At 36.3% G+C, this 27743-nt stretch overlaps 1 protein-coding gene across 13 annotated transcripts in view; it reads left to right on the forward strand.

Annotated features, from left to right (window-relative positions):
- CCDC138 (coiled-coil domain containing 138) overlaps positions 1 to 27743 on the forward strand; it is a 134605-nt gene that overhangs the window by 173 nt on the left and 106689 nt on the right. For 5 of the 13 annotated variants that reach the window (XM_064572696.1, XM_064572683.1, XM_064572688.1 and 2 more), the window contains exons 2-7: positions 1131 to 1188; positions 3064 to 3184; positions 5070 to 5197; positions 8744 to 8931; positions 16814 to 16972; positions 27419 to 27538. In XM_064572696.1, coding sequence (XP_064428766.1) covers positions 1131 to 1188; positions 3064 to 3184; positions 5070 to 5197; positions 8744 to 8931; positions 16814 to 16972; positions 27419 to 27538 — 774 coding nt within the window. Of the gene's footprint in view, positions 1 to 31; positions 1189 to 3063; positions 3185 to 5069; positions 5198 to 8743; positions 8932 to 16813; positions 16973 to 27418; positions 27539 to 27743 lie in introns of those variants that run through there. The other 8 variants (XM_064572684.1, XM_064572685.1, XM_064572690.1 and 5 more) reach the window with 8 other exon arrangements.

Here is a 27743-nt window from a genome sequence, read left to right on the forward strand (position 1 = left end):
CGCCCTTCACCTCGACCCGTCCCTGTGTCCGCGGGCCGGTTCTTGCAGGTGTGAAGCCGCCCGCCCGGCAGCTGCGCCCAAAGCCTCGGAGCCGGGGTGCGCAGGGCACTCGGGCGGGGAGCCACTCTCTGGGCCTCGAGCCGCTCGGCCGGCAACAGGGTTAGCGAAAGGTAGCCAGAGGAGCAGAAGTCATTTGTGGCCGCAGATGCTCACTATGTGGGAAAAACAAATTTTGTATCAGAAAAATTCCTTCACCATAAGCTCTTGAAGGTTTATGATGTATCAGACATGGTGGTATGGCACTTTAATTTACAGTGACTCGTGTGGAGTTCAAAAAGCAATTTTAATTCCTTTAAAAGCCTTCCTATTTGGAAACAATTCCAAACTTAAAGTTGCAAGAATAATACAAAGAACTCTTGAATACTTCGTTTGGACTCACCAGTTGTTAACATTTTGCCACATTTGCGTTACTATTCCTAGTTTTGACTTTCCAAACACACATTGTCCCCCTGAACTATTGAAGGGTAACTTGCAGGCACTGTGATACTACCCCCAAATATAAATACTTTAGTGTATTTTCTAGGAATAAGCATATTCTCTTATATGCCCCCAGTAATAAATTAAGGAGACTTACCACTTATACAATAATATGTAATGTATGGTTCAATTTCAAATTTCACCAATTATCTCAATAATGTCCTTTGTAAAATTTTTTTTCCTGGTGCAGATACAGTCTAAAAATGAGCATTGCATTTGGTTCTCGCTTCTGTTTTTTCTGGAACAGGTTCTTAACTCTTTGCCTTCTATAATGTTGATATTTTTGAAGACTATAGGACAGCTGAGTTTCTCTGGTGAATACACCTCATGATTAGATAGATACTGGTTTTTGCATTTTTGGCAGGAGTGATGTATGCGTTGCTCCTGTTCATTAGGAGACCTGTGATGTTGCTTTGCCCCATTATTGGTGATACTAACTTTTGACTACTTGGTTAAGGTAGTGTCTATCAGATTTGTCCACTCTAACCTTTGTAATTATTCCTTGTACTTAATACATAATTTGTGGGGAACTCTTTTGAGACTGTAGGTTGATTATTAATATATAAATTAAATATGTCTTTTTTTTTTTTAAGTATGATTTTTCAAATTTTGATCAGGCTAAATGGAAGAGAAGATTGCTAACCTCCCCAGGTAAGCTGATGGAGTATTTTGTATATTTGGGGGTTTTAACAAATTTAATTTGAGAAAAAACATTAAAAAAAAATGTTTAGGCTTAAGACTAAGTGCCAGATATCTTGTGATACTAAGCTTTTTTCATTCGGGTAATGAACTAATAGTAATCAAGATTTGGGGGGGGTAAATGTGTAAGATGTCTTTAAAATCAAATTGAATTCTTTTTGGTGTTTCAGTTACAGCATTTTTGCCTTTAAAAATGTTAAAAATTAAACAGTATATTAGGTAAAGAAAACTGCTATTTTTTTGAGGCATAAACTTTTCCAAGTTACAGGGGTAATAATTGTTGCACTGGAAGAATTTATCAAATGTACTTGATAAAGATAATTATATTGTGAGATTGGGTGGATTGGAACATTATGTGGTAATCTGGAACTAACATATATAGCTAATTAACCATTAGTCTTTTGATTTGTTGGTACTTCTTCAGTGTTGTTTTCACTAGTAAGTATAATCACCGAATTTTGGGGTGATAGCAGAAACCATATCTTTAAAAGTTTATCAGATGGTAGATTAGAGAATTTCATTTTTTTCCAAGTTTATTTCATTTTGAAATTTTGTAAACACTCTTCCGAAACATTCCTTCAGTATGAAAAAAACCCAGTTATTACTGAGTCTAGTATCTTAAAAATATCTTAAAATTATATTTTAGTTTTGAAATTTGCCCTAAAATTTCCAGCTTTTTAAAATATAACTAAAAAGTATAGCTCATTTACTTTCTGATGGGGTAAAAATGCATGTTAGACAAGGCTGCATACATTTCAAAGACATGGATGGAACTATAGGGTATTATACTAAGCGAAATAAGCCAGTCAAAGACAAATACCATATGATTTCACTCATGTGGAATTTAAGAAACAAAACAGATGAACATAGGGGAAGGAAAGGAAAAATAAGATGAAATCAGAGAGGGAGACAAACCAGAGACTCTTAGCTCTGGGGAACAAACTGAGGGTTGCTGGAGGGGAGGTGAGTGGGGGGAAGGTATAATTCGGTGATGGGCATTAAGGAGGGCACTTGATGTAATGAGCACTGAGTGTTATATGCAACTGACGAATCACTAAATTCTACCTCTGAAACTAGTTTTTAAAAAATCAGATAATTCCAAAAAAGTTTTTAAAAATATTTCTAAATTTCTTACCAGAGAAGCTCTCTTTGCCTTTTATTCAGTTTAGATATAGGCCAATAGTCTGTTAAATGTTTAGTGTTTAGGGGCGCCTGGGTGTTGCATTCAGTTAAGTGTCTGACTCTTTGGTTTTGGTTCAGGTCGGGATCTCAGGGTTGTGAGATCAAGCCCTGTGTTGGGCTCCATGCTTAGTGCAGAGTCTGCTTGAGATTCTCTCTCCCTTTCTCTCTGCCCCTCCCATTCGTGCTCTCTCTCTGTCTAATAAAAAAAATGTTTAGTGTTTAAAATTATAAAATAAGCTGTTTAATATTTGAGGACTGATGAAATATAATGATTAGGTAGGAATAAGCCTGGATTCTGAATTTTAATCTTTCCATTTGCTGGTTCTGTTAACTTGGATAACTTCATATTACTTCTCTGGTCCTTAGACTTCACATCATTAGAATAGGGTTAAAGGCACCTATTCTGCTTACTTCATAGTAAGCTAGTTGTTGCTAAGATCAAATAAGGTAATAAATGAAAGAGCATTTTGAAATCAGTAAAGTGCTATATAAATACAAGATTTGATGCCTGTTTTTTGAAGTTTGCATTACAGAGACATACAGATAAGAAATCATGAGGTAATTTTGCTGCCTTACCTTTAGAAGCCTAGAATGAAATTAGTATCTGATTTTAGTAATCTCTGCTATTTTCTTTTTTGTTAACAGATGATTTGGGTATCTTCTCATCCGGAGATAAAGTGGGTTCATCATTAAGATGTTATTCTGATGAAAGAAAGCATTGCACAACACCACTTTGTAGTTCATTCAAACACTTAAATGTGAATTGGTAAAGTACTTTGAATCCTTAGTATTGCTCTCCCTTGGGTATCTAAAAAAACAGATTAAAGTGTGGATTGTTTATGTCTTTGCTTTTTTCTGAGAGGAAGTACAAGCAGTCTGGAGCCTGCTGAATGGTTGAAGAGACTGATTTATTAATTTTTACTGAGACTCTCTGTGATAAAAGCATAAGCCTAGCATTATGTTTGGTGGTATAATGGAAAGTTATTTACACAGTATGAAAGATGAACAATTATTTCTATGGTTATTCATCCAGGACCCAAATGAAGACCCTGCTCCGCTCCCCCCCCCCTTTTTTTAAGGAGCTAGGATACAGATGAATGCAGGTTTGTTAGACAGTGATATTTAACTCAGTATCCATTGTGTATCTTCTAGTGTGGTAAGCTATATTTTAGGTAGAGAGATTGAAGAAATCAATCTAAGGGGATGCTAACTACAAATGTGCAGAGTGTTGGGCTGTGAGTGGGTGAAACCAATATAAAAACAGTGGAAGCTAAGGTGAAATAAAGTTCTGAATTAGATCCAATTAAATGCCATAAATATGTGGCAGAAGGAGGTGCTATGTATATCAAGAAGGGTAAATGTTTTGGAATACTGTTAAACCATAAAGATGTATACATATACAAAATGAAATGTTGAGATAATCATGGGGAGAAGAAAAGCTAACTGTGCCAAAAATATGTGTAAATTATTCATGTAATTGATATTTGGGAGCTTGAGTTTTTTATATAATTGCCTCATTTTCTACTTAAATGATTTAATTCATGTAAAGCACTTAGAACAGTGCTTAATACATAGAAAAGCATTCAAATGTGCTATTATCATTGTTATACTATTTCATTTGGCATTCACAAAGTAGCTTTGTTGATATGGATTTAAGATTTGGACATGAGGTAGATTGAATATAGAGTAAGGAAAGTAAAAGTTATTTTGAGATAATTATGAATTTCTGGAAATTATTTTCTTATATTTAACTAATAGTTTTATCATTTTTTGTTATCATAAATGATCTGGGTATAATTTCAAGTTATAACTTGAAGCTTTTGAACTATGAAAGTTTTTGTAACATTAGGCAGTTTTTTCCATAATCTCTAGTTATGATCTAATCTGGAATTATAGTGCTGTCCAGCATAGTAGCCACAGGGCACAGGAGGCTATTGAGTACGTGAAATATAAGTAAGAAATAATACACCGGATTTCAAAGATGGATAAAAGAATGCAAAATATCTTAATAATTTTTTAATACTGATTATATATTAAAATAATCTTTTAGATATACTGGGTTAAATATTGTTAAAACACTTAACATTGTTAAAATTTTGTGTTTTTATGTTTTTAATACGGCTACTAGAGAATTTTAAATTGCCTTATGTGACTTGAATTATATTCCTTTGAGCAGCACTGCTCTAGAAATTTCAACTTTGAGATCATCTTTTTGGAGAGAACACCTGAGATTCTAGTTCTGCTTTACCTTTTACTAGTTAACGTCATGTGTCAGTTATTTAAATTCTTTAGGTTTCAGTTTCTTCCTGTTAAATGTTAGTTCTTTTAGCTAAAATTATAGCTAACAGGACCTGTTATATCTACCTCACAGAAGTATTAGGAATCAAAAGAAAGAGTTTGGCAGTTGTAGAGCGTTCTACAGGTATATGTCATTTTAAATTAAGCCCATTGGATTATGTAGAAAGGTACCTGTGGTGACTTTTTAGGATCAGTGACTTACTTTTCACATTTTGTTTTCCATTTTCAAAAATGTTTACTTGTTAAATTTTTTTTCAGTTGTTATGCTGTTAATATTTGAAAAGCAGTTTTATCTTTTTAAAATGCTATAGAACTTCCAGAATGTTGTGATAGGGGTTTTTTTTTTTTTAAAGCCTAGATGATGAACTGGATTCTTTTCAAGATTTGAAGCAACGAGAAAAAAAAGAAGAGTTAATTGAGAATGATCGTAGAATTAGTACCTCCAAAATAACCAAACAGTCTTTTAAAGACATAGGAAAAGGTAAAAGAGATAATCATTTTAGAATAGTTACTTAAAAAGATGCTTTGTCTCAGGGCATCTGGCTGGCTCAGTAGGTAGAGCACATGACTCTTGATCTCAGGGTTATAAGTTTGAGCCCCACATTGGGTGTAGAGATTATTTAAAAATAAAATCTTTTTTTTTTAAGTAGCTTCGTCAAGTAGAGCACATAAAGCTTATCCCATGGTTAATAACACTGGCCCTCATGTGTCTGTGTATTTCTGTGTTCTGCATTTTTGTAAGCCATGAGAGAGTAACTGTGCTTATTATTAACTAAAGGAGAAGAGAAAAATAAACTTCATTATTTTCCAGTAGTATTCCTATGCTCTCAAAATTATCAAAATAAGTTAGTCAATTGAATACTTTTTATAATTTCTTCATATTTTTTCATATCAGTATTTGTTTAGCAAGTCACTAAATACTGTGGTAGATTTGAGTAATCCTTTAATATTTTAAGACAGTACTCCAGATTACTTAAGGTATAGCTTCTTCAGGCACTTCTTTAATAACTTTCTGTGCATGTGGCTGCATGTCATAGTTTTGTCAGCATTTCAAGGAAAGAGGCAACCAGAAATGGCTTCCTCTTGGCTGCAAGACTTTGAGAACAGTGTTGCCCCTTTGATAGCCTTTGTGCATCTCTTCTGGGCATATGTTGTCTGCACACAACACATGCTCATTTCTCCCTTCCCACTCTCCTTCATCCTTTTCCTAGTCATCTCAGCATTTGAGGAAAGTGAAAAGAAATTCTGCCTGGACTTGTGTTTCTGGCTACATGTTGGATTTTCCCACTGAAAAACAATTGAAAATACAGGATAATGTAAAAAAAAAAAAGTTGAATGTATTTAAGAGTTGACATAATTAAGGAATATTTAAGCTACGGATTGTGAGATGGGAACCTAGAGAGACAAGCAAAGCAGTGAAAGTGTCTTTCACTTTAGGGGCACCTGGGTGGCTCAGTCTGTTGGGCATCTGACTTTCAATTTCAGCTAGGGTTGTGATCTCAGGGTCCTGAGATTAAGCCCAGTATAGGGCTCTGTGCTCCACTGGAGTCACCTGGGATTCTTTCTCCCTCTCCCTCTGCCCCTCCTCCCCCTCCTGCATGCAATAAATTAAAATAAATAAAATAAATAAATAAAATCTTCTAAAAAATGAAACTTTCACTTTAAGGGGATTTGCTGAACTGAGTGAAGTGAAACTTTTTTTTTTTTTTTTTTAAGATTTATTTGTTTATTAGAGAGTGCACCCGCTTGCATGCACATTTGGGGAAGGGGGAACAGAGGGAGAGGGAAAAAGAATCCCAAGTTGACTCCCTGTGGAGTGTGGAGCCCCACATGGGGCTTGATCTCACTACTCTGAGATCATGATCTATGCTGAAATCAAGAGTTGTTGCTTAACAGACTGAGCCACCGAGGCGCCCTAAAACGTTTTTCTTTGTTAAAAATTTGTGTTATTTTTTATTTTGGCTCCCTAAGGTCTGTCCAAGATGGGGAATACAATAGGAGACCCCTTTCTTAAAGCTAGGATTCCCAGGAAGGCTAATGCAAGTTAAAACCACTTTCAGTACTAACAGAAAATAAATTCTGGCAATACAGTGTTGGCAGAGAAGTGAAGCAAGAGGAACTTGCTCATCCATTGCTTTGGGGAGAGTAAATTAATATAACCACTTTGGCAAGCAGTTTGATATCACTGGCACAGTTGAACCTGCACATGTCCCTTATGATCCAACAATGTTGCTGTTAGTCATATACCCTGGAGAAACTCTTGAACATGTGTACCAGCAGCCACATGCAAGACTGTGGAGCACCTATGTAGACAAAGAGCTCAAATACCCACCTGTAGTAGAATGTTGGCTTATAAAAATACAAAATAGGATAAAGTAGTGAAGATTTGTGAACCTGATTCAGTCATTAATACAAGAACATATTTAAAGGAGGTTATAGAAATTACATAATTACATCATTATCTAAATTACAGACATTATATAAGATTTAAAACCAGGCAAAATGAGGTCTTAATTTTTTTTTTTACCCAGATACTAAAAACTTTTAAAAAATAAAGCAATGATTAATGCTATATTTGGGTTAGTGGTTAATTTGGTTTAGAGGAGAGAAGGGAATGTAATCAGGGGTTTCTGAGGTAACTTTACATTTATTTCTTGGCCTAGGCAGTTAATACATGAGTGTTTTCATGCACTTTTAAATCCATTTTGAGGGGCACCTGGGTGGCTCAGTTGTTAAGCGTCTGCCTTCGGCTCGGGTTGTGATCCCAGGGTCCTGGGATCGAGCCCCGCATTGGGCTCCCTGCTCAGCGGGAAGCCTGCTTGTCCCTCTCCTACTCCCCCTGCTTGTGTTCCCTCTCTCACTGTCTCTCTGTCAAATAAATAAAAATAAAAATCTTTAAAATCCATTTTGAAATAATTTCAGACTTAGGGAAAAATTGCCATAAGAGCATAGAGAATTTCTGTAAGGCCTTCACACAGATTTTCTAAATTTTAACATTTTACCACATTTGCTATGTAATTGTTTCTGCATATAATACTGATGACTTTAAAAAAAATAATTTTTTTTTAATTTATTTTTTTTTAAAGATTTTATTTATTTGAGACAGAATGAGAGACAGAGAGCATGAGAGGGAGGAGGGTCAGAGGGAGAAGCAGACTCCCTGCTGAGCAGGGAGCCCGATGCGGGACTCGATCCCGGGACTCCAGGATCATGACCTGAGGCGAAGGCAGTCGCTTAACCAACTGAGCCACCCAGGCGCCCAAAAAAAAAAAATTTTTTTTATTTAAATTCAATTTAGTTAACATATAGTGTATTACTAGTTTCAAGGGTAGAATTTAGTGATTCATTGGTTGCCTGTAACACCCAGTGCTCATTACATCAAGTACCCTCCTTAATACCCATCACTCAATCATCCCTTTCCCTCACCCACATCCCCTCCAGCAACCCTCAGTTTTTTACCTAGAGTTAAGAGTCTCTTATGGTTTGCCTCCCTCTGTTTTTATCTTATTTTATTTTTCCTTTCCTTCCCCTATGTTCATCTGTTTTGTTTCTTAAATTCCACATATGAGTGAAATCATATGGTATTTGTTTTTGACTGGCTTATTTCGCTTAGCATAATACCCTATAGTTCCATCCATGTCATTGCAAATGGCAAGATTTCATTCTTTTTGATGGCTGAGTAATATTCCACTGTATATATATACCACATCTTCTTTATCCATTCATCTGTAGATGGACATCTGGGCTCTTTTCACATTTTGGCTATTGTGGACATTGCTCCTATAAACATTGAGGTGTATGTGTCCCTTCGAATCACTGTTTTTGTACCCTTTGGATAAATACCTAGTAGTGCAGTTGCTGGGTCATAGGGTAGTTCTATTTTTAACTTTTTGAGGAACCTCCATACTGTTTTTAATACTGGAGACTTTTAACAATACTTTTAATTCATATTTAAAGTAACTCTTCCTGAAGAGTACGCTGAGAATACTTAAAACTGTAATAATTTATAATTAAATTTCTTTTGTAGCAGTTGCCCAGCCAACTAATGTGACATCAAATTCAAGAAATTGGACTGAATGTTGTAGTAATGTAAGTGACTCCCCTCTGAGATGTGTCAGCTGTTCGACATCTAAAGCACCAAAGAAGCAGAGAATACTTCCACATCAGATTAATCAGATCTATGAGGAATTGTTTCAAATACATCAGAAACTGCAGGTAAGAACTAAAAATTGAGAATTCAGATATATTTATGTTCTAAGCACTAAACATATATAAAATTTGAATACAGAGTATTTCATTTTAATTATTTTAGCTAAGCATGTCGAGATAAAGTCAAAAGGGAACAAATAAATTTATTACAATTATTGAAGGGAAAAATTTATAGCTGATGGAAAAAATAAATGGTATTTTTAGGTACAGGCATATTTCTTAGATTTCAGACTGTTTTGTGTTTTGTGTTTATTTCTATCCCATCCTTGCTTAAGAAATAAAAAAATCTGCTGGTAAAGTGTACTTTTTTTTTTTTTAGGTTTGTTTTTTTTAGTAATCTCTACGCCCAACGTGGGGCTGAAACTCACAACCCTGAGTCACATTCTCCTCCAAGTGAGCCAGCCAAGTGCCCTTAAAGTGTGCTTTTTGAAGTAGTGTTCCTGATTCATTGTTTTAAATACGTATATGTAAGACGTTCTCTTGTCAATTCTCACCAAAATTCGATTCAGAACATTGGTCTTTATCTTCTTTGGGATTTTTTTGTTTCTAAAGGATGTACTTCATGTATTTATCAAGTGTCCACTAGGTGAGAGTACAGAAGGGAGCAAAGGTATGTGTAATACCCAGTTCCAGACCAAAATTGTTCTAGTTGGAATTCTGCTATATTTGTATACAAGGAAATAAACGTTTTTAAAAAACCAGTATCTTAAAAAAACCTCCAATATCTCCATTTTGTCTGAATAATTCAGATTATAATTACCATAGCATTTCAGAAAAAGATTATTTTGGCCTAAAGTCACTGGAAAACAGTTCAGGAAGAGACATAACTTGGTACTTGACTGAGGTAAAATTTAAAGAGAAGAGGAGTGGAAGGGCATTCCAGGTGGCAAGAGTTGGGGGTGGGAGGTCTTTGGAAAGGAGTGATTTGTCAAACTGAACTTACCAGCCTGGGGAAAGAACACTCAGGCTGGCTACAACAGGTTTTTAAGCAAATGAGTGACAGAGTAATAGTGCATTGGGAAGATTTCTTTGCTAATACTTTATGAGATAAAAAAGAATAAGCAAAGTTGTAAAGATATATCATTTACTGCAAAGACAATAAAGACATATTTTTTTGAAAATGAAGTCCAGTGGATTAATCTTGTTTAATCTGTAGTCAAATCTAACTTAAAAAATTTTTTTTAGTCTTCTATTATGTTGGTCATCATTAAGTATATACATTTTGTCAAATTTTGCAATTTCATTCATTCAGCATATGTTTGAACACTTGTTAATAATGCCTTTGCATGCTTAGTGTTGAATATATAGAAGAAGATAAAATATATATGGTTCTTGCCACACATAGCTTATTAGAGTCAATTGTGAGTACTCATATAGTTACAATTTTATAAATTTAAGTGAATAATTCAGGTATAATATGAAACCTGATTAGGATAGATTGGTAAGGTTTTCTGAGAAAGTATCATTTAACTTATACCCTGGAGGAAGAGTAGGGGATTAGCCCTACTAGACTGTGATGGTCTAGTTAGAGAAGCCCCAGAAGCATGATGATATATTCATTCAAGGAAAATGTAGTAAGTAAATGAGGATTTTTAGAGCAGGGGAGTTGCTTAATCTAATATATGCCCCTTTTTTTTTTAAGATTTTATTTATTTATTTATTTATTTATTTATTTATTTATTTATTTATTTATTTATTTATTTATTATTTGACAGAGAGAGAGAGACCGCAAGAGCAGGAACACAAGCAGAGGGGGAGTGGGAGAGGGAAAAGCAGGCTTCCCGTGGAGCAGGGAGCCTGATGTGGGGCTCGATCCCAGGACCCTGGGATCATGACCTGAGCCGAAGGCAGACTGAACCACCCAGTTTAATGACTGAGCCACCCAGGTGCCCCAATCTAATGTATGCTTAAATCAGTGGGTTGGAGGGGCATAGGTATGGAAGTTGGGAGACCGGGTAGGATATCCTACTGTAATAGTACAGGTGAGAGGTGATGGTAAGTTGGACTGGGGGGTGGCAGAGAAGTGGAATTGAATAGATTTGAGATTGCTTTTGGAGGTAAAATGGGCTAAACTTGGTGTGATGAGTTCGATGTGGTATAGGGAGAATAGGTGTCTAGGATAATTTCCACATTTCTGGTTTGTACAGCTTGGAAGAATGAATATAGGGGAGAAAGATCAAGATTTTAGTTTGGAATGGATTAGGTTTGAGACTTTAATGGAGACCTCATGTAAGTAAATGTATCAGCTTGGCGTTTAGAACATACGTCTTGGATGGGCATCTAAATTGGGAGTCATTTACATATAGATATTTAAAGCTGTCACCAGTAGGTGAGATCTAGGGAGACGGCAGAGTGTGAAGAGATGTGGTATCCTCATGGTGTCTTGGGTTAGAATGAGGGCCTTAGGGATAAAGAGAAGTGGATGGATTCTAAACATTTTTAAAAGATGGATCCAGTAGGTCTTGGAGATTGTTTTGATGTGGGAGGTGTGCAGTAGGGTTTTAGTCAAAGATGAAATGCAGGTTTATTCTTTTGGCTGTTGGATAAATGATTCTACTTTTTGCTGAGATAGGGAACAAAACTGGAGGGAGAAGATTGTTTTTTTGAAATTTATACCTTTAATTTTTGTGTAGGAAATAATTCCTTTATCATGAATATTATCTTTTCATTTGCAGTATTTTTCTAGGTAACAGTGTTTTGGTTTTTAAAAGTTTATAAAATATATATGACATACAGAAAAACAGGTAATATTATAATATCAACCCATTGCCCATATTTTTTTTTTAATTTTTTTATTCTTATGTTAATCCCCTTACATTACAACATTAGTTTTAGATGAAGTGTTCCATGATTCATTGTTTGTGCACAACACCCAGTGCTCCATGCAGAATGTGCCCTCCTAAATACCCACCACCAGGCTAACCCATCCTCCCACCCCCCTCCCCTCTAGAACCCTGTTTGTTTTTCAGAGTCCATCGTCTCTCATGGTTCGTCTACCCCTCCGATTTCCCCCGCTTCATTCTTCCCCTCCCGCTACCTTCTTCTTCTTCTTCTTCTTTTTTTTTTTTCTTAACATATATTGCATTATTTGTTTCAGAGGTACAGATCTGAGATTCAACAGTCTTGCACAATTCACAGCGCTTACCAGAGCACATACACTCCCCAGTGTCTATCACCCAGTCCCCCCATCCCTCCCACCCCACCCCCCACTCCAACAACACTCAGTTTGTTTCCTGCGATTAAGAATTCCTCATATCAGTGAGATCATATGATACATGTCTTTCTCTGTTTGACTTATTTCACTCAACATAATACCCTCCAGTTCCATCCACGTCGTTGCAAATGGCAAGATCTCATTCCTTTTGATGGCTGCATAATATTCCATTGTATATATATATACCACATCTTCTTTATCCATTCATCCGTCGATGGACATCTTGGCTCTTTCCACAGTTTGGCTATTGTGGACATTGCTGCTATAAACATCGGGGTGCACGTACCCCTTCGGATCCCTACTTTTGTATCTTTGGGGTAAATACCCAGTAGTGCAATTGCTGGATCATATGGTAGCTCTATTTTCAACTTTTTGAGGAACCTCCATACAGTTTTCCAGAGTGGCTGCACCAGTTTGCATTCCCACCAACAGTGTAGGAGGGTTCCCCTTTCTCCGCATCCCCGCCAACATCTGTCGTTTCCTGACTTGTTAATTTTAGCCATTCTGACTGGTGTGAGGTGATATCTCATTGAGGTTTTGATTTGGATTTCCCTGATGCCGAGCGATATTGAGCACTTTTTCATGTGTCTGTTGGCCATTTGGATGTCTTCTTTGGAAAAATGTCTGTTCATGTCTTCTGCCCATTTCTTAATTGGATTCTTTGTTCTTTGGGTGTTGAGTTTGATGAGTTCTTTATAGATTTTGGATACTAGCCCTTTATCTGATATGTCATTTGCAAATATCTTCTCCCATTCTGTCGGTTGTCTTTTGGTTTTCTTAACTGTTTCCTTTGCTTTGCAAAAGCTTTTTATCTTGATGAAGTCCCAATAGTTCATTTTTGCCCTTGCTTCCCTTGCCTTTGGCGATGTTTCTAGGAAGAAGTTGCTTCGGCTGAGGTCAAAGAGGTTGTTGCCTGTGTTCTCCTTTAGGATTTTGATGGATCAACCCATTGCCTATATTGCATAATGCTAACATTTTATTAATAATTCTGTTTGATATTTTTAAAGGAAATAAATGTTTCGATTAGAGTTGAAACAGCCTTCCTCCATCCCATAACCTCTTCCTTTTCCCAAAGATTCAGCACTCTCTTGAAATTAGTGTGGATCCATTATGTCCTGTTTTAACACTTTTATATATTCATATATATGTATTGTTTTGAATGTTTTAAAATGTTACATAAGTAATGACATACTGTGAATTTCTTTTTGCAACTTCCTTGCTTCATTCTTTGTTATATTTTTGAGATTTATATGTTTGGAAAATGTAGTTCTAGTTCATTCATATTTACTGCCTCTAAATAAACCACTATTTTTTTCTTTCTTTTTTTTTTTTAGGATTTTATTTATTTATTTGAGAGAGAGAGAGTGCATGACAGGGGTGGGAGGGCAGAGGGGGAGGGAGAAGCAGCCTCCCTCAGCAGGGAATCTGATACAGGGCTTGATCCCAGGACCCTGGGATCAAGACCTGAGCTGAAAGCAGACTCTTAACTGACTGAGCCACCCAGGCATCCCTATTTATTTATTTCTATATAAATATACAGGATGGAGTTTATATTTTACAAACAGCTCTGTTTAAGTGTCCTTAACCTGTAAGAAGTAGTAGTAGCAGGTTGCTACCAAATTATTGTCCCAAGTTACCGTGCCTATTTACGTTCCCATCAGCAACATCCTGGAGTTGTCTTTCCCCCATAATATGATAGCTATCTCACTGATGTTGTAGTTTGCATTTTTTGCCTTTGAGTGTTAAATCCATTAAGATGATTCTGAGTTTAGACAGTAATGATAAGACCATATTTTTAAGCGAACCAGGATAGTAATCTATAGGTGCATACCCAAGACTTTGAGCAAACAGACCAGTTTCTTTTATATCAAATTTGAATGTTGAAAGTATATGAGATGACAACCCTGTGTCCAGGAGTTAAGTTTCAATTCTCTGGAATTCTAGGGTTCTTTGTTAAACAATATAAGCATGATAGTAGAACTTTCTGGCTTTCATCATATGCTGAGATAAGAGAATTCCAGCAAGTTTTTGTTAACAGTTGACCAGTGGTGGGGAATCTGTTAATGATTGCATTAGAATTCATTTCTTTCAAGGCTGTGTATATCTGCCTCAGGAACTGCTGGCACTGAGATGGGTGAAGGCAGGTGTCTTGTTCCTTTTTCAGAGTAGAGGCTTGGTCCCATACAAAAAGCTTCCACATTCAGAAATGATGGTCAGAAGAAAGGTCTACTGAATCTTTTCTTTTTTTTTAGGTTTTTATTTTAATTCCAGCTAGTTAACATAGTGTTATATTAGTTTCAGGTGTACAATATAGTGATTCAACACTTCCATACATCTTGAGCCATCTCCAAAAAAGGGAAAATGTGATGTATCTTCACAGTGGCCTGCTGAGCACTGAAGGAGATAGTGAACCTGCATGATATAGTTCCAGAACTAGGAAGTGCAAGATCAAGGCTCTGGCAGATTCATTGTCTATTGGAAGCCCACCTTCTGGTTCATAGACAGCCATCTTTTTGCTGTGTCATCAATGTTGGAAGGGCCTCTTTTTAATTTTTTTAAAGTGTACAGTTATTTTTAGAATATTTGAAGAGTTATGCTACCATCATCACAACCAATTTTAGAGTATTTTCATTATCCCAGTAAGAAACCCCCTACTTATTAGATATCTCTCCTCATTAACCTCCCACCCCACCTATCTCCCCTCAGCCCTAGGCAACTATCAGTCTATTTTCTGGCTATAGATTAGCTTATTCTGGACTTTTCATATAAATGGAATCATAGGTAGTGTGTATGAAGTGTCTGGCTTCTCTCACTTAGCATGATATTTTCAAGGTTCATCCATGTTGCAGCATGTATCAGAATTTTATTCCTTTTTATAACTGAATAATCCATTATATAGATATACCACATTTTCCTTTTTTTCCATCAGTTGATGGACATGTGGGTTTCCACTTTTTGGCTATTATGACTAATGCTGCTATGAACACTCATGTTTAGGTTTTGTTTGGATATATACTTTCATTTCTTTTCGGTGTATATGAAGGAGTGGAATTGCTGGGTCATATGGTAGTTCTTTGTTTAACTTTGAGGAATTTTTAAGACCATTTTCCAATATGACTGCACCATTTTACATTCTCACCAATAACGTACGAGGGTTCCAGTTCCTTCATGTCATTGACAACATTTGTTGTCTGTCTTTTTGATTCTTGCCATCCTAGTGGGTGTGAAGTGACACCTCATTGTGGTTTTGACTTGCATGTCCCTGATGGCTAGTTGAATTCAGTTTGGACATGTTTATTTTGTGCTAGCTGAAAGCATACAGGTGAGGATATTCAGTAGGAAGTTTGGACTTGAGTTTGGAGCTTAGGAGAAAGAGCTGAGCAATTGTAGGTTGGGATCAGTTAGCATATACATAGTAATTTAGCCATTGAGTGGAGGGAAGTAAGCAGAGAGAATGAGAAGATGTGAAGGGAAGTGACTTAAGCCCAAATCCTGAGGAACATTAGTAGTTAAATGACAGTAAAGGAAGCAGAGCCCGCAAAGGATGTTGAGAAAATGTGGCCAGAGAGTGAGGTGGAAAACCAAGAGAATGTGGTGTCTTGGAGTCCAAAGAAAGATTATTTTAAATTGGAAGAAAGGGCCTATCGTATAAAATGCTGTTGAGAGACTCAATAAAATTAGGACTGAAAGTGACCTTCAGATGTAGTAGGGGGATGCTGGCGGAGGCCCGATTGAAGTAAATTGAGGAGTGATTGGGAAATAAAGAGGGCTCAGCAGGTGTAGACAAAGTGTTAAAGAATTTTGTGAAAGGAAGGCACTTAGTGGGTGTGGTCAAGAGCAACTCCATTTCAGATGAGATTGGAGATTTTAAAAATATTAGAGGGATTTCAGCACAGCAGTGTCCAAAGAAGGCAGAAGGCAATGAGATCCTGAGTCTGCCTTTGTAATGGGGGGGAAGGAGAGACCTGTGTGTTTTGAGGGCAGGAGGTTGGTGTTTCCTTCTGCTGTCTTCTATTTTTCCTGTGAAGTTAGAGACCAAGGCTGTCTGCACAGAATCATGTAGGAGGTGAGGTGTTCAAAATAAAGAATGGAGAAGGGTTGAAATATAGGCACTGTGGAGAGTAGGAGACAGAGAACGAACCATGAAAATAAAAAACACTTTCTGGACTGCATTGAGAATCTGGTAGAGGTTCCCTGAATTTACAATAGTACAACTTTTTCTGGTGTGTTTTCTCCATTGGTATCGAGCAGTGTGGCATTGGGGTTAGTGCTAATAATGCAGGGCTGGGGTCTTTTAGCCCAAGTGAAGGACAGGGAGGGGAGGGGGTGGAGAGTATAGGGAAAAGAACAGACGGTGAAGTTGAAGTGGAGCATGGAATTGAAGCTGGATAGGGGATTATTGCACATAGTACAGATGCATTTTGGACCCCAAATTCTCTAGAGTCTTCATAGTGGAATCTCACTATGGTGTCACGTCATTTTGTAACAAGATAGAATTTCTGTGCAAGCTTACTTGCTGTGGTAGTCTAGCTGTTACTGTAATCCAGATTTTACTTATACACATGTAGTCCTAAACACCATTTGATTAAGCTAAAACCTCAGTAAATAAAGTGTAATTTGTAGAATTTGTGAATGTATTTTCTAAAAACACTTGAATCTGACATTTTAATACAGTGTGAAACTGCAGCACAACAGGAGTTTGCTGAAGAACTTCAAAAGCGGGAATGTTTTTTAGTTGAAAGAGAACAACTACTTTTCAGACATGAAACTGCTTTGAGTAAAATTAAAGGTGTCGAAGAAGAGGTTCTTACAAGATTTCAGATTATAAAGGAGGTAACTATATAGCTTTTGATTTCAGAGTAATGTGATTTCTGTTTTTCTTAATTTAGATTCACTAGTTATTAGCATTTTGCCACATTTGCTTAATTTCTTCTCTACTCCCCCTCCCCCCACATAGTTTTACCTGGACCATTTGAAACTAACTTGCAAAAATCATGACTCAGCACCCCTAAATACTTCTTTAGTATTATCAGTGCTTAATTTTAGGACTTTGTGTCTCCTAAGCATAAGGATATTTGCCACATCGTTATCATATTAGGAAATTAATGCTAATTGAATAATTTAACTTAATATACTGTCTGCATTCACTTTCCCAACTGGGTCTTAAGATTTTTTTTTTTAAGATTTTATTTATTTGAGAGAAAGAAAGTGTGCGTGCCAAGTGTGAGCGGGAGAGGGAGAGGCAGAGACTCTCAAGCTGACTCCCTGCTGAGCATGGGGCCTGCCATAGCGATTGAGGTGAAACTGAGAGTCAGATTCTTAACCGACTGAGACACCCAGGTGCCCCATTGTCCTGAAATCTTTTATTGCTTGTTTTATTTTCTGATCAAGTAACTAGATAGAATTCATGCATTATACTTGATATTTGTATCTTTTTATCTAGTGCAGTCAGCCATTTTTTGTGAGACTTTTCTTTGAAGATTCCAGGCCAGCAGTTTTATGGAGTATGTCATATTCTGGATTTGCTTGATTGTTTCCTAAGGATTTTTTCAGGTTGAATATTTTTATCAAGGACATTATCTAGGTGGTAGGGTGTACTTTGTTTCATATCAACAGATACATTACTATATGTGTAACTTACATAGAGTAAATTTCATCCTGTTTTGAAAAATGCATATAGTCTTATAATCACCACCATAATCCCAATAAAGAATAATTTTAGCACCCCAAAAATTACCTTATACTCCTTTGTAGTTATCCCTCCCTGCCCCTAGTACCCCCACACCCTGCTAGTAACCACTGACCTATTTTATATTTTAATTTTTTATTATTATAAAAAAATAATATAATTAATTATTATAATTAATAAAAGAATTAAAGAATTCTTTTAAATTCTTAAAAAGAATTTAATTGGATTCTTTATTTTGTTGTTGAGTTGTATGAGTTCTTTATATATTTTGAATATTAACTAGTATCCAAATATATTTTGGATATATCATTTGCAAATATTTTCTCCTATTCAGTAGGCTGCTTTTTTGCTTTATTGATGGTTTCCTTCACTGTGCAAAAACTTTTTAGTTTGATATAGATCGAATTGTGGTTTTTTTTCTCCAATTGTTTGCCATTTTTTCTTTGCCATTTTTATCTTTCCATTTGCATTCATTTGTATTTACCTCAGGGAACATAACGTAAAAATTCAGCATCTGGGTCATGTAAGGATTGGCATGTCTCTAGAGTCACATTTTTCTGGTTCTTTATATATTTTTTTAACTGGAAATTTGTACCTTTTGACCACCTTCACCCGTTTTGCCCACCACCGCCCACCTCCCTCCCATGGTGGCAGCCACACCAGTTCTTTCTTTTATGAGTCTCTGTTTTGTTTGTTCATTTGTTTTGTTTTTAGATTTCATGTAAAAGTGAAATCAGCAGTGATTGTCTTTCTCTGAGTTATTTCACTTAGCATAATACCCTCAATGTTCCTTCATGTTGTCACAAATGGCAGAATTTCATTCTCTTTTACATCTGAGTAATATTTCACTGTGTATTTGTACCACATCTTTATCCATTTATCTATCAGTGAACACCTAGGTTTCCTCCATATCTTGGGTGTTGTAAATAATGCTACAGTGAACATAGGTGTGCATATATCTTTTGGAATTCGTGTTTTCGTTTTCTTTAGGTAAATGCCCAGAAGTGGAGTTGCAGGATCATATGGTAGTTCTATTTTTAATTTTTTGAGAAACCTCCATGTGTTTCCCAGAGTGACTGCACCGATTTATATTCCCACCAACAGTGCATGAGGTTTCCCTTTCTCCACATCCTTGCCAACACTTGTTATTTCTTGTGTTTTTGATACAAGCCATTATGACTGTTGTAAGGTGATATCTCGTGGTTTTGATTTGCATTTCCCTGATGATTAGTGAAGTTGAGCAATTTTTCATGTACCTTTTGGCCATCAGTATATCTTCCTTGGAAAAATATCTGTTCAGGTCCACTTCCCTTTTTTTTTTTTTTTTTTTGCTCTAGAAGCATTTTATTATAGACAAATGAGTTATAGCATTTTAAGGTGTACATTTGAATTTTAAACTAGTTTAAGAATATTACTGTGTAAAGTAGAAGCTAAAACACTGGAGTAGTAACATTGATAAATAACTCTGTGTTTACCATAAATGGTCTGCACACACTCTGCAATGAACAGAACTGGGTCTGGTGGGTCCATCGATGCAGCCTGATGTTTCAAATCAATGGAGGCACTTCATGGTTATCTTCAAAGTTGGGATCTTCCTCACTTGCTGAAATTTTGGGTTCAGATTGAACTCTTCGGGGCCTGTGTTTTTTCTCTTGAACTATGTTAGCCACATCAGGGAAGGAATGCTTGCTAGGATCTACTTCTAGTTTCTCAATTTGCTTGCTTCTTTGGTTTGTGTGCTCTCTGCTGCTGTCCAAGGTACTTTCCCCAGGCTTTTTTTTTTTTTCTTCCCATTTTTTAATTGGATTCTTTATTTTGTTGTTGAGTTGTAGGAGTTCTTTATATATTTTGAGTATTAACTAGTATCCAAATATATTTTGGATATATCATTTGCAAATATTTTCTCCTATTCAGTAGGCTGCTTTTTTGCTTTATTGATGGTTTCCTTCACTGTGCAAAAACTTTTTAGTTTGATGTAGATCGAATTGTGGTTTTTTTTCTCCAATTGTTTATTTTTGTTTTTGTTGTCCTTGCCTGAAGAGACAGTCCAAAAATATATTTCTAAGACTGATGTCCAGGAGTTTATTACCATTGTTTTATTTTAGGAGTTTTATGGTTTCAGGTCTTAGATTTAGGTCTTTAATTCATTCTGAGTTTATTTTTGTATATAGTATGAGAAAGTGGTCCAGTTTCTTTAGTATGTAGCTGTTCAGTTTTTTCAGCACCATTTATTAAAGAGACTGTCTTTTCCCCATTGTATAATGTTTCCCCCTTTGTAGTAGATGACTTTACCATATAAGCATGAGTTTATTTCTGGGCTCTCTGTTCTGTTCTGTTCTGTTGATCTCCACGTTAGTTTTTGTGCCAGCACTATACTCTTTTGATAACTATAGCTTTGTGGTTAAGTTGGAAATCTGGGAGTATGATACCTCCAGGTTTGTTCTTCTTTCTCAAGGTTGCTTTGGCTATTTGGGGTCTTTTGTGGTTCAAACAAATTTTAGTATTCTTTGTTCTAATTAAGTGAAAAATGCTGTTGGCATTTTTGGTAAGGATTGCATTGAATCTGTAGATTACTTCAGGTAGTATGGAAATTTTAACAGTATTATTTGTTCTCTAATCCATGAGCATGGTATATCTTCCCATTTATTTGTGACGTCTTCAATTTCTTTCATTAATGCCTTATAGTTTTCAGAATACAGGTGTTTCACCTCTGTGGTTAAATTACTTCCTAGGTATTTTTATTGGTTTTAATGCAATTGTAAATGAGATTGTTTTCTTAATTTCTCTTTCTGCTACTTTGGTATTAGTATAGAAACAACTGATTTCTGTATATTAATTTTGTATTCTGCAACTTTACTGAATTCACATATTAGTTCTAATAGTTTTTGGTGAATTCTTTAGGGTTGACTATACATAATATGTTGTCATTTGCAAATAGTGACAAGTTTTACTTCTTCCTTCCCAACTTGGATGCCTTTTCTTTTTCCTCTCTAATTGCTTTGGTTAGGTCTTCCAATGCTATGTTGAATAAAAGTGGTGAAAGTAGGCATTCTAGTCTTGTTTCTAATCTTAGAATAAAAGCTTTCAGTATTTCACCATTGAGTATGATGTTAGCTGTAGCTTTCTCATATATGGCCTTTATTATGTTGAAGTATGTGCCCTCTATACTCACTTTGTTAATAGTTTTAATCATGAATGGATGTTGCCTTTTGACAAATGTTTTTTCTGCATCTGTTGAGATGGTCATATGATTTTTATCCTTCATTTTGTTAATGTGCCATATCACATTGATTTGCGAATATTGAACCATTCTTGCATCCCTGGAATATATCAGGGTCATGCTGGCCTCACCTCACAGAATGAATTTGTCCTTCCTCTTTGTTTTTTTTTTTAAAGATTTTATTTATTTGAGAGAGAAAGAATGAGACAGAGAGAGCATGAGAGGGGGGAGTGTCAGTGGAAGAAGCAGACTCCCCGCTGAGCAGGGAGCCCGATGTGGGACTTGATCCCAGGACTCCAGGATCATGCCCTGAGCCAAAGGCAGTCGCTTAACCAACTGAGCCACCCAGGTGCCCCATTTGTCCTTCCTCTTAAATAATTTTGTAATAGTTGGGAGAAAGATAGGTATGAACTCTTCTTTGAATGTTTGATAGAATTCACCTGTGAAGACATCTGTTTGTTGGGCATTTTTTGATTACTAATTCAATTTCATTTCTAGTAATTGATCTGTTCAGATTTTCTATTTCTTCCTGATTCAATCTTGGAAGAGTGTATGTTTCTAGGAATTTATCCATTTCTTCTAGGTCATACAAGTTTTTAGCATATAATTTTTAATAATAGTCTCTTATGAGTCTTTGTATTTCTGTTGTGTCAGTTGAAACTTCTCTTTAATTTCGGACTTTATTTTTTTGAGTCCTCTCTTTTTTTCTTGGTGTACCTGGCTGTAGGTTTTTGTTCTTTTTAAATAACCTCATAATTTTGTTCATTTTTTCTATTCTAATTCTATTTTCTACCGGTTTTTAAAGTCTGTTTCATTTGTTTCTGCTCTGATATTTATTTGTTCTTTCGTTCTGTGACCTTGGGCTTTGTTTGTTGTTCTTTTTCTAGTTCCTTTAGGTGTGAGGTTAGATTGTTTGAGATTTTTCTTGTTTCTTGAGGTCGACCTGTAATACTGTAAATCTCCCTCTTAAAACTTCTTTTGCTGTGTCCCAAAGATTTTGGAATGATGTGTTTCCATATTCGTTTGTCTCAGGTATTTTTTGATTTCCTCTGTTTCTTTGTTGATCCACTGGTTATTTAGTAATATGTTGTTAAGCCTCCATGTGTTTGTGTTTTTTCCATTTTTCTTGTAATTGATCTCTAGTTTCATGCCACTGTGGTTAGAAAAGTATGTTTCCATGTGCACTTGAAAAGAATGTGTATTCTGCTGTTTTTGGATAGAGTGCTCTGTATGTATCTGTTAAGTCCATCTGATCTAATGTGTTGTTCAGAATCAAGTTTTCTTTCTGACGTTCTGTCTCGATCTATCCATTGATGTAAGTGGGGCGACAAAGTCCCCAGCTGTTATTATATTTCCATCAATTTCCCTTAATGTCTTTAGGTACTCCTATGTTGGGGGAATAGGTATTTATAATTGTTATTTCCTCGAGTTGGATTGATCCCTTTATCACTATGTAGTGCCCTTTTTTGTCTGTTACTGTCTTTATTTTTTATTTATTTTTTTATTTTTTTTTAAATGTTTTATTTATTTATTCATGAAAGTCAGAGAGTGAGAGAGAGGCAGAGGCAGAGGGAGAAGCAGGCTCCCCGCCCAGCAGGGAGCCCGATGGGGACTCGATCCCAGGACCCTGGGATCATGACCTGAGCCGAAGGCAGACGCTTAACCATCTGAGCCACCCAGGCGCCCCTGTTACTGTCTTTATTTTAAAGTCTATTTTGTCTGATGTATTACTACCCCAGCTTTTTTTTTTTTCATTTCCATTCGTATGGAATATCTTTTTACATCTCTTCACTTTGTACGTGTCTTTAGGTCTGATGTTAGTCTCTTGACTGGGTTTTATTTTTTAATCCATTCACTCACCTTGTCTTTTTGTTGGAGCATTGAGTTCATTTACAGGTATGTACTTACTGCAATTTTGTTGTTTTCTGTTTGTTTTTATAGTGTTTCTCTCTACCTTTATTCTCTTGTTCTCTTCCTTTGTAGTTGGATAGCTTTCCTTAGCGTTATATTTGGCTTCCTTTCTCTTTATTTTTTGTATATCTGTTACAGGTTTTTGGTTGGTAGTTAACATGAGGTTCAAATATAACACCCTATGTATATAGCACTCTATTTTAAATTGATAGTCACTTAGATTTGAACACATTCTAAAAGCAATACATTTTACTCCCTCCTATCCACATTTTATGTATTTGACATTTTAATTTTGTGTATCCTTTAACTAAATATTGTAACTATAGTTGATTTTAATACTTTTGTTTTTTACCTTCATACTAGCTTTATAACTGATACACTACCTTTATTATATGTTTACTTTTTCCAGTGAAATGTTTTAATAATTTTTTTTTACTTCTAGTTAGGGCTCCTTTATTTCCATTTAAGGAAATTCCTTTAACATTTCTTGTGGGGTTTGTTTAGTGGTGATGAACTCCTTTAACTTTTGTTTGTTTTGGAAACCCTATCTCTTCTTCAGTTCTGAGTAATAGTGTTATAATAATCTTAGTAATAACCTTGTGGGGTAGGGTATTCTTGTTTACAACCATGAAGGTTTTTTTAATTTAAGCACTTTGAATATGTCATGCCACCCCCTTCCAGCCTGTGAAAAATCAACTGATAGTCTTATAAGTGTTCCCTTTCTTATTTATTTATTTAAGAGAGAATGTGCACGCACATGCTTTGGGGGACGAGCACAGGGAGAGGAAGAGAGAATCTCAAGCAGACTCCCTGCTGAGTCCGGAGCCCAACATGGGGCTTGATCCCATGACCCTGAATTCATGACCTGGGCTGAAATCAAGAGTTGGACGCCGAACCGACTGAGCCACTTAGGTGCCCCTAAGTGTTCCCTTTCATGTAACTAGTTGCTTTTTTCTTGCTTCTTTTAAGATTATCTTTTTAACTTTAATTTTTGATATTTTAATTATTATGATTCTTCCTATGGACCTCTTTGGGTTCATCTTGTTTGGGGCTCTCTGTACTTCCTGGACCTGGATGTCTGTTTCCTTCTCCAGGTTAGAGTAGTTTTTAACGGTTCTTCAAATAATTTTTCTACCTATTTCTTTCTCTCTTCTCCTTATGTACTCTTATAATGCAGTTGTTAGTATACCTGATGTTGTTCTAGAGGTCCCTTAATCTATTTTCATGTTCTTTGCTGTTTAATTTGGATGATTTCCACTACCCTGTCTTCCAGATTGCTGATCTCTGTTCTTCTGCATCCTCTAATCTGTTGATTATCTTTAGTGTATTTTTTAGTTCAGTTATTATATTCTTCATCCTTTATTGGTTCTTTTTTTATATTTTCTGTCTCTGTTGAGGTTCTCACTGAATTCATCCATTTTTCTCCCCAAAGTAGAATAACTTTATGACCATTACTTTGAATTCTTTATCAGGTCGATTGTTTATCTCTGTTTCATTTAGTTCTTTTCCTGAGATTTTTTTTCTCGTTCTTTTGTTCATAACATATTCCTCTGTCTTCTCATTTTGTCTGACTCTCTGTTTTTGTGTATTAGGTAAAACAGTTACGTCTCCTTGCATTGAAAGTATGGGCCTTCAGTAGAAGGTGATACGTGGGGCCCAGAAGTACAATCCCCTGGTCACCAAAACCAGGTACTCCAGGGCTGTCCCCTGTGTGTGTCCTCCACTTGTGATTGGGGTACAATTCCTGCTGGTACAGTTGAGAACGGGACTGTGCCCTGGGCCAGCATCTGGCTAATAGTGCCTGGCCATGACTACTGCAGGTGCATTGGTGGTTGGGGCTGGTCAGCATGCTGGCTGAGAGTCCCTCCTATGACTGCTGCCTGTGGGGTGACTTATGATGCTGGCTCCCCCTCCCTGGGACAAAAGTTCCTTTGAACGGTTGCCCATCCTGACTAAGGATGCCCACTAGGTGTGTCAGGGTGGGTGCTGCTGAGATTGCCTGCCAGGTGTAGTGGGTCAGGAGAGTTGCCTGCTTGGTTAGGTGGGAAGGGTGGGGTGGATCTGCAGGGGAATGCCAGAGTGAGGTGAGCAGTGCTAGCAAGGTAGAGGGAGAGTGTTAAAACTGGCACCCACTGGCATTGGAACAGCTAGGCTGAAGGAGGGCCCCAAAATGGCATCCCATGGCTTTTTCTCCTAGAGAAATTTCCTGTAGATCCCTGCTTCTCTGGCACACATGCTAAAATTAGTAGATATCCCTTATATATGGTGCAGGCACTTTTCACACTGCTGCCTGTATGGTGGGTCTTGAAGTGAGTGAGATTGTGTACAGACCCTTTCAGTGTGGAGTTTTGGTTTCTTACTAGCTTGCAGCTCTCCAGGAATTAAGTCATATGGATTTTTCAATGCTCCTGGATTTATGCCCTGCTGATTTTCAAAGCCAGATGTTATGGGGACTTCTCTTCCTAGTGCAGATCCCCAGGGCAAGGGTGGGAGTATGCCTCATATGGGGCTTGAACCCCAACACTCCTTAGGACCTCCATATCTGTGCTATCCCTCCTGCTTGTGGGTTGCTGTGCCAGGGTTTGTTTCCTGACCAGATTGTATTTCTGCCTCTCCCATCCTTCTTGATGTCCCTGTTTCTTTGTATCTTTACCTGTGGAGAGCTGTTCTGCTAGCCTTCAGGTTATTCTCAGAGGGGGTTTTCTCTATTAGTTGCAGCCTTGGTGTGTTCACAGGAAGAGGTGAGCTCAGGATCTTCCTACTCCATTTTCCCTACTCCATCCTAATTAGGTATAGGCCAAAATTCTTTCTCACCTCAGTTCAGTTTTCAGAGCTTTTATGATGTTGCTTCATAGATGTCTTGTGCATGTGCCACTTAGGTTAGTCTGATACTCAGGCAGTGTGACATGAATCTTAGTTCAGTTCTCAAGACCTGTATTATGGTGCTCTGTGTCTTTCCCATGCTCACAGAATTTGGGGGTTAGTCTGAGACTTGGGTAGTATTTTTAAACTGAGCTCTGATCTCTCCATGTTTGCTCTGCTGCTTTTGTGGTTAGGTGGCTTAGGGTTTAGCCAGATTTCTATGAGTTTATGTACACCAGAATGAAAACATGTTCTTTCTGAGTCTATTCTCTCTTCTCTGAGATACTCCCCACATTCCTTGGCTCACAATGGCCGTTTTCCTGGCTTCCCTGGGTGGAAAGGTGGAGTTTCTCTCAGAGTTTTAGCAGCCTATACTTCAGCTGCACTTCAGTAGCCAGAGGCCTGTGTTGGGGCAAGACTACTAGAGAAAAGAAAAAACAAAAACCCTGGAAACTTCGCCCTCTTGAGGGTTGCTTCTCCACATTTTCACTCCTTTTTACAACTCCCTGCTTCTGTTTACTTTTTACAGTCCTTAGGGTAGTCACTTTTTGTGTTTTGTCTAAATTTTTAGTTGTAATCAGTAACAGAACTAGAGTGTAGTGGGCTTATTTTGCCATTCTGGAAATGGAACTCATATCCTATATTTTTAGTATCTTTGGATTTGGAAAAATTTGGAGAAAGAGAATATTAACCTAATGTTTGAAATAACCGTATTTGTGACTATATACTAAGTTACTTAAAGAATCATTTAATGTAATAATAAAATTACATGAAGCTAATGTTTTCACATGATTGGATTTTTAGAAAGGGCAGAAAAAGAAATGCTTGGATTCTCAAGAGGTTTTCCTCCTTGATTTATTCTTGAATTTTTTTCTCTTGAGATTTGTCTGTTATTCTTACTAAGTGTAAAGATAACAGCCTTATTTTAATGGTACCTATATGATTACTTGGAAGAAAGAAATTAATTCAGTTTCTTGATTTCCTATAGAAACTTGTTTGTCTTAATACATTATAAATTGAGAATAAAATGTGAAATAAACTATACATATTTATACTTTAAATCAAAATGTGTTATCTCATTTAAATGTAATTAGAGAGTTAAATGATTTGAATTATTTATAAAACTGATTAAGGAGAGTCAAATAGTTTGAGACTCAGAAATTTAATTATGTTTTTAAATTTTTTGAGATGTAAACAATTTTAGCTACTTAATGAGAACAAGAAATTCCTTCTCTCTATGACTGTTTCTTTTCAAGGGTAACTTAAATCTTAAATTTTAATTTAATTTATAAAGCTGTGAATAACTAACTAGTCTCTTGAAGAAGATCAGAAACCCTTCATTGTTTTATCATTCCTTGGTATGAAAGAAATTATTTCAGTGCATTCAGTGGATCTTTTTGAGCACCTGCAGAAAATAGTTTTTTAATAGGAACTTAACAAATGCTTTTAATGCTTAGTTATTATGTTGGTTGATGATACAGTTTTTATAAACTATTTGCAGTATTAGTCATGTATGCTTAAATGTACTGATTAAAGTCCTGATTCAAGGATGGAATCCTTACCTAATTTTTAGATCAGATTTTTTTTTTCCTTCTAGCAACACGATGCAGAAGTTGAGCATTTAACTGAAGTTCTTAAGGAAAGAAATAAAGAAAGCAAGAGGCTAAGGTCCTCTTTCGATGCATTGAAAGAATTGAATGATAACTTAAAAAAGCAGGTAAGACCTATTTTAATAAATACTAGATTATAAGATTTTTAAAACCTATCATCTTTATTTAACAAATTATATATCAAAGTCTTAGAATATATTCTAGCTAGAGAAAATTTTGATTAACTTTATTTCCTATAATACTTCCAAATATAAAAATGGTATTCTTAAGCTTTTGATTTCTCATCATCTGTTTTAGCATCCAGCTGAGAAG

The sequence above is a fragment of the Mirounga angustirostris genome, unplaced genomic scaffold, assembly GCF_029215605.1.
Source record: "Mirounga angustirostris isolate CCGP_5_RB_7025 unplaced genomic scaffold, mMirAng1.0.hap1 SCAF_10, whole genome shotgun sequence".
Taxonomy (NCBI): Eukaryota; Metazoa; Chordata; class Mammalia; order Carnivora; family Phocidae; genus Mirounga; species Mirounga angustirostris.